The 15,606-nt window shown below is 38.7% G+C and overlaps 1 protein-coding gene across 1 annotated transcript; it reads left to right on the top strand.

Annotated features, from left to right (window-relative positions):
- The first annotated feature begins 1,076 nt into the window (after positions 1-1,076).
- Positions 1,077-14,405, top strand: sytl4 (synaptotagmin-like 4). Its single transcript, XM_023398182.2, has 18 exons — positions 1,077-1,221; positions 1,323-1,385; positions 3,524-3,715; positions 5,234-5,449; positions 6,234-6,343; positions 6,545-6,656; positions 6,767-6,934; positions 7,631-7,745; positions 7,830-7,920; positions 8,017-8,111; positions 8,504-8,596; positions 9,068-9,246; positions 9,611-9,713; positions 10,214-10,375; positions 11,635-11,740; positions 11,834-11,942; positions 12,039-12,247; positions 13,419-14,405. The coding sequence occupies exons 3-18, from the start codon at positions 3,597-3,599 to the stop codon at positions 13,565-13,567; spliced, it is 2,136 nt and encodes a 711-aa protein (XP_023253950.1). The 5' UTR covers positions 1,077-1,221; positions 1,323-1,385; positions 3,524-3,596; the 3' UTR covers positions 13,568-14,405.
- The last annotated feature ends 1,201 nt before the right edge of the window (positions 14,406-15,606 follow it).

Below are 15,606 nucleotides of genomic sequence, written 5' to 3'. Positions count from 1 at the left end.
ATTGGATCTTTTCTTAGGGAGTCATGGCCCCTATGAGTTTCTTCCTAAGTATAGTATCAATCATATAAAATACAAAATCAGAAGGAATATGCAGGTCCACCTCTCTCTATTCCTAGCCAAGGCTGAGACCTCAGTCTATACGGCTGATGGCACACTGGGTTTTTAGATACCAGAGACTTGTTCAAAATGGAAATTAAAACGGACACAGTGAGACTTTAAATCTAATTTTATAGGCCTAGTGATCATTTGCTTAACAATGTGTTGTTTTGCCATCACTTTGCATACGCCCTCACAACAAATAATTGCATAGTGAATAATAGGAAACTATAGACAAAGGCACACCATCTACAGATGTGGAAGGAGTGCTCCGATCCTTTCACTAGGATGTGGTAAAACCAAAAGTAGTTATACCACAATGTAAAAATACTCAGTTTCAAGGATAGTCCTGCATTAGAAATTTAGCTTGAGTACATTAGCAGCAAAATGTACATGGAGTATACACAGTAATGTACTGATTTTGCAGAATGGTAGAACTTTGCATGTCCTGAAAGATTATATTTAGTGTGCACAGGTTTTAAGATCTCAACAGTATTTTTTTCAGGACTCTCCTTTGGTTTTGTTGCAGGACAACTTACAACTTATCATTCTTATTGGTGACCTCATGTAAAGCCCACCTCACCCGAGCTTTCAGCCATACACCATTGTGAGTGTGCAGGGCCTTAAATCTGAATTATTGCATCAGAGTGTACTAAAAAGTACAATATTTCCCTCTGAGTATAAAGTAGCATAAATACTAAAAGTATGCTTAAGTTAAGTACAAGTACCTAAACTTTAATTCAGCAAATTTATTTACTTTCCATTGACCACTGTAGCACCATTTTTTCTAATTAGCAATAAATGGCTGGCTGCATTTGCTTTTATGTCGCATTTCTCGCGTTTACCGTCTGACAACTTTTTTTTTTCTTCAGAAGACAGAAAAAAAAGTAAAAGCCCTGTTTCAAAGGGACAGATTTTCCACATTCGGCCCTTCTGTGGTAAACAGAGCAGAGGAAATGCACCTGTCATGGAAAATGTGGAGAGGCGCTCCTGCCTGTCTGCTGCAAACTTTCCCTATCTTCCGGTACTTGGGACTTCTGTAGCACAAAGTCAACTGTTCTGGAGACGGGAGGCAAGAAGACGAAGACGTGGGAAGGAAAGGCAGTGTTATCGCTGCTGAGGAGAGTGAGTAAACGTGTCTGTAGATAGACGGCAATACAATTATGTTATATGCGCTTTTCGCTTTTCTGCCACTATTCACGCTTTTTTGTTGTGTTTTCTGCCAGGAAAATCTCGCTGCCGTGGTGACGCCAGCCGTGAAGCGGGCTGCACTCGACTTTTATCAACAGGTGGGTGTAATTTTCTTTAATTAGCTTGAGCAGTAATAAAACCACTGAATCATCTTACCAAATATTTAGACTTTACAGTCGGGTAAACGCAAACTGGTTTCTAGAGACTTCGTGAAGTGGATGTGGAATAACGTTAGCATTAATTTACTTTTCTGCTGGTAACGTTGACGTTCGACAGCTTCAGCCGTTAGCAGCTTATTATGGAGTTCATTAATGAGTCATCTGAATTTCTTGTCATGGTTTGAGATCTGCCGTCATGTTTGTTAAATTCATGCTGTTAATCTGTTGTAAAATATAGTAACAGTCGAATATAAGCAAACTGAAGACATCGTTAAGTGGATGTAAGTGGAGTAACGTCCGTATTTTAAATTAAAGTTTTAACGTTCGACCCGCAGCCGTTAGCAACTTTTTAAATTCTTAAAGCCTGAATTTCAACATCGCGGACTGATGATTTGTAAAGGCTATAACAATTATGATTTGATATCTTTCCTTGTGTAGTCTCATGTTTGTTAACATCATATTCACTTGGGTAACCTTCTGTAGTCTCATCTGTCAACACTGTATCAGTGACAAAACTTTATAGAGCCTATCAAGTAGACACAAGCTGAGAAAACCAGTGGAAAGTGCAGATGTGGAGCTTTCCCACTCATTTATGTCTACAGTCCATTTGAAAGACTGCAAATAGGCTTTTACGTAGTTTTATTTCAATGTCATTTGTCTTGTATTTTGAATTCCTAACAGCTTAATACTCAGACATTGAAAAAATGATTCAGACTTACAGCTGAGTTTATGCTGATAAAAAAGCTGCAGCAAGTTTAAAAGGAGTTACACAAAGATAGAAATGAATGCATAGATAATCAGCAAAGATTAACTAAAATGAACCTGGACCCCAGAGGATTAATGTCATTTGCACTTTACACAAGCCTACACGCTTGCCTGCACTATGCTACTCACTCTTTAATGTCTTGTGTTTGGTGTTTGTAAAGGATTGTTCAAGTTAGTGCAGTATCTCTCAGTCAACTGGTACAGACGCATGCGCCATTTCCTTGAAAGTTACCAAGACAAGTTGCCTAGCAGGTATTATTAAATTCCTGCTAGGCAGACATTTAAACAATGAGGAAAAAAGGTCTCGGGTTATGCCTGTGGTTTTGAATTGCAGATTTCGCTCTGATGAACTACTTAACATGCACATTAACCTCTAAGTTAAATCCCCTCTGAGTCAGTTCAAATAATAAATGAAGCATAAAGTTTCAGAAGGGAACATGACAGATGATAAGTTGGATTTTTGGCTTAAACAAATGGTTACGCTACAGAACTCCACCCATTTCTCTGTATCCTTAGAGGGTGGGAACCCTCCATGATAGCCAAGCTCATGTTGTTTTTGCCCGTCCCACTCAAAACAACCTTTCACCCTGGCAGAGGCTTTCTGTGGGATCTTTAAAACCTCTGGCATCCTGGTTCCTTGTAGTCATTTATCATTTTTGGAAGGCTGCGTTCAGCTAGAAGCTTGTTCCAAAGTTTTAGACTGATTCTTGTCCCCTTGTGAAACAGAAATCATGTCTTAATGAACAGTGTCTGCTGGCTTTATCTAGATTTCAGTGGGTGATCATTTTAACTGTTCTTTTAATCTTTTGCCAAAAAGGGCTTTGAATACAGGAGAAGGAACAAAGTTACTGTATATTGTCTGCAATGAGATTTAGACTGTCTAATGAGGCATTCTGTTCTTTGTTTGCCTGCTTTCTCATTAATGAGCCAGCTCCAGCAGGGCAGAGTTATACAATACACAGTGGTCTCACTCCATGGAGGCCAACAGGAAGAGAGAAATGTCACTCAATCGTCCACCAGTCATTTGATTAGAACCACACAGCTCTCTCTACCTGCTATATCTTCATCACTGCAGGACATCAAGTCACCAAGTTCCTCTTTTTTATTGTAGAGCTCTGCCTATGTTGCCTTGCGTGGGATCATAGGAAAACATGCTCTCTAGTAGTAAAAGTAAAGAGTGCTGCTCACCTGCTCGCTGTCAGCTTTTTAAGTACATTTTGTCAGTATGTAATCAACTTTTTTTTTTTTACAGTAACACACTAGAGGGTTTATTACCTTTTCACTCAATTCCTGATGTTCTGTTTTGTCTTCAGGGGAGCTTCTTGATGCTAGAGTGATTGGACTGAGCCAGTAAACCTGTGCTAAGGGGCTTTGGTTGGAGGAACAATGCCCCAGGCTGCTGACATGATCAACCTGGGCTTCCTGTCTGACTCTGAGCGGGAGCTGATCCTGGAGGTGCTGCGACGCGACGAGGACCTGAGGCAGGCTGAGGAGCACCGTGTGCGGTGAGAGGAAAGCATTTCCTGTTAATTGTGCTAAATGGTTAACTTACTTGCTTTACTTCTCTCTATGTATGGGTTATAAAAATACCAAAATATGGAAGGTATTACAAATGCAGTCAATTCAAGCGATTACTATTTAAGTCTAACTTAATCATTTCAAGTGTAGCCTAATTCACAAGGTATTTTTAATGTTTTTTTGATATTTATTATTGTTAGAATCTGACTAGTGAATAGGCTGATATCTCACAATATTAGCTCAATGCAGACAAATATTGGCACATACACTGGCTTTAAAGAAGTTTTGTTTTGTTTGTTTTTTTTTATCTCAAATATTGATATCTGTATCAGCAGTCCAAATCCAGTCTCAGTCAGGCTATTATTATTATTATGTCGTAGGTAGTTAATGTTTGTTAGTGTCAATATAAGGTTAGAAGGAATTTGTTGCTGGCAAGGTTGGGTTTAACCTCAAATCATTACTAGTACTGACCAAATTGTGTCTGTAGAATCAAGTATCAAAAACAAATGTACACATGTAGTGGACAACAAATATATCTTATCTTAATATAGACATTTTTGTGGTGCAGTGCTCAATATCTTGGTTTAGGGTTGGGCTATAATTCAGAATTATTGTTTATGCATGGTAATGATATGATGTGTTTGTTTTGTAAGAATGTGACAAAATTAGTTGTAGCAGTTTTATTTGTAATTTGTGAAGAGTTTGTCTGATATAAAGTTTAACAGTGAAATATAGTTAACTGCTACATTAGTTTGATTATTTTATGTGCCTCAGCCTCAGTTCCTTGTGGCATTGATTCCACAAGATGTTGGAAACACTCCTTTGAGATTCTGCTCCATGTTGACATGACTGCAACACATAATTCCTGCAGATTTATCGATTTATCAGCTGCACACTCTTGCTGCCAATCTCCCATTCTACCACATCAGAAAGATGTTGTATTGGATTCAGATCTAGTGACGGGAGGCCACTGAAGTTAACTAAACTCACTATCATGTTCATGAAACCAGCTGAAGACGACTTTTGCTTGGTAACATGGTGCATTATCGAGCTGGAAGTAGCCATTAGAAGATGAATAAACTGTGGCCATGAAGGGATGTTCATGGTCGGCAATAATACTCAGATAGGCTGTGGCATTCCAACCATGGTCGATCAGTATTAAGGGGCCCAAAGTGTGCCAAGAAAACATCATCCACACCATTACACTTACCACCACCAGCCTGGACTGTTGACACAAGGCAGGTTGGGTCCATCGATTCATGCTGTTGACACCAGCTGTTTGTAGAACTGCCGCTCACTGGATGTAAACTCAAGAGATTGTTATGTGTGAAAATCTCAGGAGATCAGCTGTTTCAGAAATACTCAAACAAATCTATCATATAACACTTGCACATGATTAAAAAAGATGAGATGTACTGTGTTTCTGTGTCTATTACAATGTTTGAACGTTTCTAGCTCCTGTAGATGGCTTGCCAATTCTTGCTTCACCTACGTTTTTGTTTCAGGAAGTTGAAAACAGAGTTGCTTGATGTGAAGAGGAAAGGGGCCAAACGTGGCAGTGGAAGATACAGTGAGCATAGTTGTGGCAGATGCCTGGAGCCTCTGAGCCGACTGACTGTTTTCTCCAGCCAGTGCAAGATGTGTAATCACCATGTGTGCCGCAACTGCCGAACACTCTTCCCAAATGGATCCTGGTTATGCAGCGTGTGTGCCAAAGAATCGTAAGATATCCTGTTTTTCTTACTGTCCCTTAAAGGTTCCTTGCCCCCCCCCCCCCTCCTTTTTTTTTTAAAATTTTTTTTAATTTTTTACCTCTACTAGTGCCATGAAGCTGTTTTTCTATGAATAAATCCCTGTTTTGTTTATCTTGTGCACACGTGATGGTTGGTTTGACTGTGGTTTCACTTTGTTCCAAACATGGATGTGAACAATGTGGGATTTAATTTACTTAATTACTTAATTGTTAGAGCTCAAGGCAACACACAACGTATTTTGCTGGGTAACACTAAATGTAAACATAACTTTGAAATCAGTAATAATCAGTATTTTGAGCCCAATCAACAAGTTGGTTCAACTTTATAATGACTTTGGAGGATTTAGGTTGTGATGCGGTTGAATTGTATTGATATACTGACAGATGTTTCTAGTATTTTGCCCACCCCATTTATATCAGTGAGGGGAGGCTAAATAACCTTTTCATAATACCTCTTTGTATAATGTAATCGGCAAGGAGAAAGTCAAATTTTTTGGAGCTGATAACAATCCAACATATAGTATATTTGTTTCCTTATTCCTTGTAGCATCGACACAAATAGACACATGAAAACTGTTATTTTGAGCAGTATCACATGATAATAACAGTAATGTACACCATGTTGCAAAATGCTGAGGAGCTCACAGCACACAGCTCACAGCATGTTGGGTAACCATTAACTAATATGGTATTTAACTGCCGATGAGGGTAAATTCTTTACACCTTTAAAAAGCGTTTGTTCTGGATTCCAGGGATCTAAAGAAAAGGACAGGTGACTGGTTCTACGATCAAAGGGTCAACCGTTTCTCCACAACGCCTGGACATGACCTAGTCAGGGTCTCCCTGAAAAAGAGACCGCAGTGTGAGTACAGGAAGAGGAAGTGGGTATCAGCTGTTCAACTAGGAATGTAAACAGCCCTCAGCCAGACCCAAATGAAATCCCCACAGTCAAAAGAATTTTGTTTCACTTCAACAATGGAAGGAGAGAAATGTTAGAAAATGCAAAAGCATGATTGCAGGTTGTTTAACTGGTATGGGAGTGTGATATTGTTCTGTGTTATAGTGAAGAAGCGTGAAACAGCAGGAGAAATGCTGTTGAGAAGTACTGAAATAAAGCCAGATCCTCCCGCTCCTGTGCCTCGGCCCAGGCAGAAAAATCAGACGGACAACAAAAGGTCTGATCTCATTCTTCACATCATTTTTGTCAGTTTTAGAAATGTTAACACATAGATTTCCGAAACACAGATTAAAAATGTCTCAACATTTTTCACCTTTTCTGTGTCAGTCATTTAAGCAAGATTTCAGGATCACTTGCTTCAAGGGAATCATTTGAATCAAAGGAGGACATTTGGTCAAAGCCAGCTCACAGTGACACAGAGTCCGCAGAAAATGCCAGTATAAGTAGCAATAAAACGGAGACTGAGTCTGGTCGTGTGACCCCTGAGCAACCAAGGTAAACTCACTTACATTTATTCCAAAATGTACAAATGCTACACACTTAACTTCAAGCAACATTTGAGGCATATAGTGCAGTGTTTATCACTCCTCCCTCACAGTGTACGACCTTCTAGTCTGAGGCCAATACAGCCAGGACTCGGTCAGATCATAAATGCAGAAAGTTGTACCTGTAATTCTAAACTCCATAGTTTACACTAAGATACAACAGAGGTGGTGGCGACATAATTTAAAAATCAAAAATCTGTAGAAGTAAAAAAAAGTTTTCCATAAAATTTTCCAAATTTTAAACTATTGCTTAGGTCTGTCATTAATACACTCGTTGTAACATTAGCAACCTGAGGGTGGGGGTGTATTTTCTTGCACCTCATACTTTTTGATTGTACTGTTAAAATAGAGAAAAATAATAACTCAACTTCATTAAATGTAGATGAGTGGTGCCTCCTAACAAGAAAACTAATAATGAACAGCACAGCACTTCATTTAGGTTAGTAATTCATGTCCACATTCATGTCCACATAAGTCATTAAATTGAAGTGCTGTCCTGTTCATGACTTTTGTTGTTAAAGTTCTCATATTACATAAAAATACACTGAGATATCCAAATGCAAATTTCAGGCAAACCTGCCTTTGTAAAGTAAAAAGTTGTATGTTTTAGCAGCTGTAATTATTTCAAATTTATTTTGTCAACCAGGAAAGAGACCCGCTCAGTTCAGTCCAGCCCATCAGGGTCCAGTGCTTCCAGTCTCACCATCCCAGTCAAAGCAGATATTGTCAGCGTTGACAGCACCAACCCAGAAGCTGACAATGTAAGATGCGTTTAAGTGGACATGGTCTCAAATTATTTTAACTTTTTCAACTCTGACTATGTCTCACCTTTTCTGTCACCACAGGCCCCAGAAGTAAAACCAGTCAGTCCAGCCCCAGAGTTGGACGTTGATAGAATCTTCAAGAAGAGTGTCAGACGCACACCAAAGCCTCCTGGTTAGCATCTTATATTACCATGTACAATGCTGTTGTTTTTATTCCATAATCAAATGAAAAACTTATACGTGTTTAATTGCTGATCTTTATGCTTAGAGTATGTATCGACGATGGACCTGCGTGATGGACTTGACAAACCAGAGGCCTCACTGAGCAACAGGAGTCATTCTGTACCAGGATTAGATGTACAGGTAAGTAGTTCACTGAAAAAACCCAACTTTTGATTTTGATTTTGATTTGTGGTTAATTTCCTGCGTTTTAGAAACACTAAAACCTGGCCTTCACATTTATTGTTTCAGATATTTTAACATTGTCCTACTACTTAACTCACTTAGATTTGGCTAGCTATGGATACTGATGTCAAACATGCATCCTCAGATGGCTTATTAAAATACTTGGTGTACAAAAGTACATTTTTCCTGTATTCCAAATTAGATACATTTCTGTTAACTTACTTTATGTGTTGTTGTTTTAACTTTCTAAATAACATGAACCTTTTGTTAAAACAAGGCAAATGTAACTGTCCTAAAATGCCACCATGTGTGTATGATCATCCTTCTAAATGTTTTTTATGGTACCACAGGAAGATGACGAGGAGGAAGAAGATATTGACAGCTTGGTTAGCTTTCATAAAAGGTCAATGGTATCGAGCTCCTCCAGCCTGCATAGCTCAAAGGTAAAGTATTGACATTTCTCACAGCTCGCATTAATCCTCTAAATGCTCTTTGAAAAACAGCTCATTATGTCTCTCAGAACGGAACTGATGTTAGATAATCTGAATGAGCATCTATAACCTCAGGATATCCTCCCTCAAGTTAGGAAGTGTGAAATTGATGTGTAAAGGCTACCAAAAATGTTTCTATAGTTACCAAAGCCTTAGGGTAAAACAAAGCTTAGGCCAACAAGACTTTGATGCTGTCACTCTGGATTTGGACATTGACAGAAACATCCTGATCTCTGCTAATATCTTTGTTTGTCCCTGGCTCACTTTTTAACCATCCAGCATGATATTTATTGCAATTTCTAACTTTTTTAAACTTTGATCTGCAGCATAAAGCATTTAGAACATGTATGTCTTAGTATTATCTACATGTCAGTATTTGGTATTAATGAAACTACAACCTCAGTTGTATATGTGTTTCTACAGAGCACACTGGGCAGTATGATGAGTATTTACAGTGAAGCAGGAGACTTTGACAGTGTGGAGGTGAGTGGAGACCTCGTCTTCTCAATGAGCTACAACGAACCCACCCAGAGCCTCCAGGTCTTCATCAAGGAGTGCCACGGGCTGGCCTACGGCAATGCCTCACGGCAGCTTTCCAACCCGTAAGTATTACCAACTTTCACTTTGTCCAAGCATAGCTGTAATGTGAAGTTCAAACAGACAAAACACATCATTTGAAGAGCAGTTTACTTCAAACTTAAAACATTGGGCATCGAATAGCACAGCTGCGCCAAATTGTGGCTCTCAGCCCTCAGTGATGCTAACACAGCTTTGATCAGTGTAGATAAGAGGTTGCTGTGTTTACAAAGTCACAATAATCACATTCCAAAAGTGATGACCTCAGCTACACAGGAAATTGAATGTCAACACATATTATTTCACAGCATTTATTCAGGAAATACAGAATAAAACAGTCATGTCCAAGAGAAAGACTGATTGACATACTTTTCTCTTTTTGTGTTTCAGTTATGTCAAATGTTACCTACTCCCTGACAAATCTCGCCAGAGCAAAAGGAAGACCACGACGAAGAGAAACACCATAAACCCCGTCTACAAAGAAACACTGAAGGTGATGGTTTATGACTGGCTCCTCTCAACTTGTAATGCAACTGTTGACCTTATCCTGTTGACTTAATGACACTCCCTGATTAGTGACCTTGTGCCAAGCCTGCTGCAAATAGTGACCACACCTACAGGGACCTTAAGATTGATATTGACATTGCTGATTAGAATACCTTTTGTCAAATATTGATTTTGGTCCTGGCTTTCAGTGTAGAATCAGCTTAAATACAGTAGCAAACAAAACTGCTGAAAAGAACATCATCTAGGTGAATCCATTTGTAACAAATTATTGCTCTGTCATTTTGGATTGCTCTTTAAAGGTTTGGAAGAAGGTAATTATTCAGAAGATTTTGTGCAACTTCCAATAAACTCTGAAATCACCTTCTTCTTTAATCTATAGCCCTTGATTTATTTAAAACTCCCAGAGCATGAGAGCATTACAAGACCTGTCCATCACTGTATCAGCAATGACACAATCAATCAAGTCTCCTCATCTTCCACTTCCAGTACTCTGTCAGCCGCTCCCAGCTGTTCACCCGCTCCATGTTGATATCAGTCTGGCATCATGGTCGCCTCAGCCGCAACGCCTTCCTGGGAGAGGTGGAGATTGCTCTGGACTGCCGAGACCTTGACTCACCATACGAGGAACGTGTGGCTCTCATGGCAAAGGTAGATCAGAGAAACTGAATTTGTTTTTCTTTACCATACTATGATGGACTGGTGCCCAGTGGAGTTGTGCGTTGTGTGTATCTTTTGAGGTCTGACAAACATGTTAAATACATTTCCTTCCTTTTATAAAACATTTACAAAGCGGATTTTTCTTAAAAGTTCATAACTTGCATTATTTACATTCATGTTTCTTATTATGTTTATTAGGTGAGTAATGCAGTGTTGACAAAATAATGTTAACACCTTACAGAAAAGGACGTAAAGGTGTCCTGTGGAGTTTTCTTGTTGAGTTTCTGTTTCCATTCAGTGTTTCTCAGGCTTTGTAAGAGCTCTAACAGACATGATCAATGCATTTAGTCCTCATAAAACATTTTCAGAGCCAATTTTTCTTAGAAGGTTTGAAATCTGCATTGTTTACGATCCACATATAAAGTATTGACCCATAGTGCTACTAGAGATCAACAACTCCATAAGTTGCCTTTAAACTAAAAGTGCTCCAAAAAAGGCCAAATCATCTGTGCCAAAACTGCACACAGACTAGGTGTAACCCAAAGAGGATGTCTAAAAACCCATGGTAAACTGGGTCAACAATGAGGAACAGCAGCCATCAGCGGAGACTAACCCACAGAGGTATTTCAGAAATGCAAGATATAGTAGATATCAACAAACAAACAAACTGTCATGCAAACTATCAAACTGCAATGTTACAGTCTTTGTGTACCGATCAGATGATGGCGAAACTTCATGTTTAATATCAGCAAGTAGCCTCAAGGTCTAAGCAAATCAGAACAAGGTGAAGCTGTGGATCATCTGTGAGGATGAGAGTCTGACCAACATGTATCTTGTTTCTCACTTATATTTTGTTATTAGTGTATATGTTGGCAAAATAGACTGCATTGCATGAAAACACTAAGATTGTGTTTGCAGTACTTGAAAAGTGAGTTTTCATTATATGTTGTCACCTTATAAGTCTCTTAACTATTTAAAACGCTGATTAGTTGTGAAAGTCCTGCCATACTGATAACTATAACTATAACGTCATTCAAAGGAAATCTTAGTAAATATAGTTGTAGGTAGGTTGTATAATATTAACAGATATTGTTTTTACAATCATAAACTGACCTCTGTATCAGGCCCAATCATCCAGCACTAGTCAGGATTTAGTGTAGAGCCCTGCGTGTTAGGACGAATAATATGTTTACTATAGTCGGTGTTTGAGATTCTTGTGTACCTAAATGTCATGTACTTCTACTAAACAGGCAGCCTCTACTGTGCCAGCTTCAGCTTTTGCTCAGTACAAAGGAGAGTTGGTGATCTCCTTAAAGTTTGTCACACCTAAAAAGCCAACAACTGAGAAAATCAAAGGTAAGACAACAATAAGAAAACTGCATTTAGCTCTGGTTGTGTTTGATACACTTCGCCTCAAATTTGTGAGAGTGTCTGCCTTCTCCTTGTCAGGCAAAAAACTGGTGACTGAAGAAGGAGGAGAACTGCATGTCCTAATTAAAGAGGCAAAGAATTTGATGGCAATGAAAACAGGAGGCACGTCAGATAGCTTTGTAAAAGGGTTAGTGATAATCTGTCTGCTCTAAAAACCACACTCACTGTGTTTTCATACAAGCATTTCTCTATTTAAACTAACTTGGAGTTTGTTGTTTTGCAGATACTTGTTCCCAACTAAGGCAAAGACCTCAAAGAGGAAGACTCCAGTTGTGAAGAAGAACCTGAACCCCCACTATGACCACACATTTGTGTTCAAGGAAGTGGCTCTGGAGCAGCTGAGGGCGATGTGTCTGGAGCTGACTGTGTGGGACAGGGAGGCCATGCTGAGCAATGAATTCCTGGGAGGAGTCCGTCTCAGCTCTGGAAAAGGTGAAAAACTGACAAAGTTCAATAAATCCAGATATTTTCCTTTTTTCACCTTCCCTTCAGTTACAGCTTTTTGTCCCTTTTGTTATTTCTTTGTGTTCTACTCAGACAGTTGCTATTCTATGAGATCTTCTTATACCTATTGCCCTAGAAGATTAACTGTGAGTGTTATATTGTAAATAGAATAATCCACATTTCATAAATAGCAACAAAGATGTTGGCAAGAGCAGCGGTTTTCTTTTGAACTATTTTCTCCCATTTTGTTTTTCAAGGGGATTGGCTTAATGATGGTCTCTTTGTCTGTTTCACTTTAGTTAGTCAGCACTTAATTTGTTTGTTGTTTTGGCCTTGGTTCACACTGAACTCTGTTGCTTTAGTTTGATGTCACAGTTGCAACTTTTTGCAGTAGAAAATAATTTTACTAGGTTCAAAGTTTTTCAGTTGTCGATTATATAGTCAGGTGTCCATATGAACAGGTTTCGCTTGGTGTTCACACTGGCCATTAAAATATCCTTGTCTAAAGCGCTTTCAGTGAAGGTGATGGGAACAAAATTTGGCCCTTCATGTAAAAATTTAAATACAACTCTATCTGAAGCTAATATGAGGTTTAAACAGTCTGAGTTTGTCAAATGAAATGGGTATCTTCCAAAGTCACAGCCTTTTTAGTACAAAATTCCCACAAAACAGTAAAATGCAAAGAAGGAATTTTGGAAGAACTTTGGAAGATATTCACTTCACTTGACTAACTCAGAGGTCATTTGAGTTACCTAGCTATTGTCTTAAAACAGACTTGAAAAACTGTGAACCTGTCCTTCAATTTCAATTCAGTGTTCAGATCATTGTTTTGGGACCAGGGAGGAATTTACTTTTTAACTTTTGTGTTGCTCTCCTAACTCTCTAACTTTGGAATGAGGGTGAATTTAATTTATCTTCATGAAAAGAGAAAGTAACACCATAGCTTTCCTGTTCTAGTTTAAATTGTTTTATTAATAGCAGCTTAATAGCCTTTATGAGAAAGTCATGCTCAATTTTATTTTACTGCTGAAGTACCCACAAGGCTTCCATGCCTTTTTCCCCAGTGTGACAATTAAGAGTGTTCGAGGAATTTGCCATCATTAATGATAACAGACTCTGCACTAATTTTGCATTCACTGTGTAATCTTCACCCCTGCAGGCACTGTTAAAATAGCCAAGGAGGAAGTGGAAATGGACTCAGTTGGAGAGGAAGTCAGTCTGTGGGAGAAGATGATGCAGTATCCTGACTCATGGGCAGAGGGCACTCTTCCACTGCGTTCCACTATGGGGAAGGCTAAAGGCAAATGAGGACAGCTGCACAGGCCTGGACCTTTCAAAGAAAAGAGACTGAAATGGGGAGCAGCTGTGGCCTCAGAGACAAACATGAGATTGTGTATTCATTTTATTTTGAAAGCTTTTCAGACCAGAAGCTTTTGTACTGGAGTGAGCAGACTCAAAGCTGATCAGCTGTAAGCAGGCTCGCAGTCTGCTGGCCTGCTGGCTTGTCTTCCTTTTTTCCAACCCAGTCTAGATGAACCACCGCCCACTTCCGTATGGGGTTAGGGTCGAGGCTTTCGTCTTACGGAAGTGGGCAGTGTTCCATCCAGATGATGGACGCAGCCTCCTGAATGTTAAACATCTGCTCGCACCTGCCTCCCTCCCTCCGACACCCCTGACTGCAGACTGTTACTGCTGAAAATGTGCCAAAGCACGCAACACTAAACTCTTTATTTTAAAAGCACTGACACAGTCTTCTCATGTTTTTAAAATTCAGGCTGTATATATTATTTTGATTAAAAATCATCCACTTAGAACAGAAACTGTCACAAATGTGTTGCCCTTTTTCTTTATAGTTGTGTATAGAATTGAACTGATAAAAGAGGAAACAATTCATTATAAACTGGCATACAGAATTTCTGGTGTTGCATCCAACAAATTGTGCTTAGTTTAATCTACATTGTATTTTACAATAAAGCTATCATGTAAAATTATATTTATACAAGTTGAAAAATAATCTTTATTTGAAATTATTGGTCTATTTTCAGATATAAATGTAGATTTGTAACTTTTAACTCCTCATTGGAGTGTGATCAGAGTCATGTATATTTCAGAGTTCTGTTCACCCAATAAAGATTGACTGAACTGATGACAAGCTTGATTGCTTCAGCTCTATATTACACTTAAATACCAGTTGGATTCTTTAAATTATCTGTCCATTCAAGTGCCCCTCAGTAGTCTTTTGTAGCGATGGTTGTTAATTATAATTTTAGGTCCTTTAGTTCTCACTAAATATGAGGTTACTAACAGAATTTCTTTGGAAAATCTATTTATTCACTGATAGTTTCTCTCGAAACCTTGTTTGCTATGTTTTTTGTATCTCTGGTGGCCTGCATGCCCCTCAGCCAAAGACTTGATATAGACAAAATAGGTCTATCAATTCAGTGTATAATGATCCCATTTGAAAACGAGGAACTGCTTTCTTGTGCTCTTCCCTCCTCATGTTTCTCTGGACTTGGCCTCTAGCTATTTGTGCTTCCCCATCTTGTGATAGTAATACTGATGAATTTATCACTGTGGATTTAGCAGCAAATAATTCCAGGGTAGCAGTAACTGGATTTTGACAGAACATCAATAGTAAACATCTGGCTTTAATTCCCATGAGAATCAATGAGTCCGTTTTTATTGGGAGTCTCTTGATAATTAAATAGTGAGGGGGGAAAAAAAAAACCTTACTCTTAATGTGAATGGGAGTTAGGCTTTTTTAAGTTTTTCAACTAAATTAACTTCTTTTCCCCCCAGAAAGAAACATGAAATGCTGAATAACTAAATGATGAAGTATTACCTCAAACCCTCAGTGACCTCATGATTGGGGTTTCATGTCACAGGTCGAGTCCACAGTCTGCTTTCTGGTGGAAGCAAGACAAAGTAGGTATTGAAGTAGCTGTTGTTTGTTAAACTCCATTAGAAACTGCCATTTGAAGTGAATTGATTTTGAGAGGGAAGGCTGCCACCTTGTGGTAAAACATGAAACTGCCCCTTCATTTTGATCAAGGCTCTTTTGCTTATACAAACATCACAGCTACAAAATAAGTCTTTTGTGATTAAGTAGTATTCAAATATCAGTCAGTTATTGTTATTATTAATGTATGTTCCACACTCTTAAAAATTTGCTCCACTTCCTGCTTTAAAGGATTTGTGCATTCAGTCTCTGCTTCTAAAGTGAAACACAAACCAGTTCTAGTTATTGTAACTCACTCAGAGTGTTTGATCTATCTGTATCTTAACCTAAAATTAAAGCCTCATTTTAAATGTGTGCAATTTCATCTATATTTTACTATCTTTAATGC

The sequence above is a fragment of the Seriola lalandi genome, unplaced genomic scaffold, assembly GCF_002814215.2.
Source record: "Seriola lalandi dorsalis isolate HSWRI2012SDOR001 ecotype SW California unplaced genomic scaffold, Sedor1 jcf7180002054972, whole genome shotgun sequence".
Lineage (NCBI taxonomy): Eukaryota > Metazoa > Chordata > Actinopteri > Carangiformes > Carangidae > Seriola > Seriola lalandi.
The sequence above is the reverse complement of the archived record's forward strand: the minus strand, read 5'-3'. Positions and strand labels throughout refer to the sequence as shown.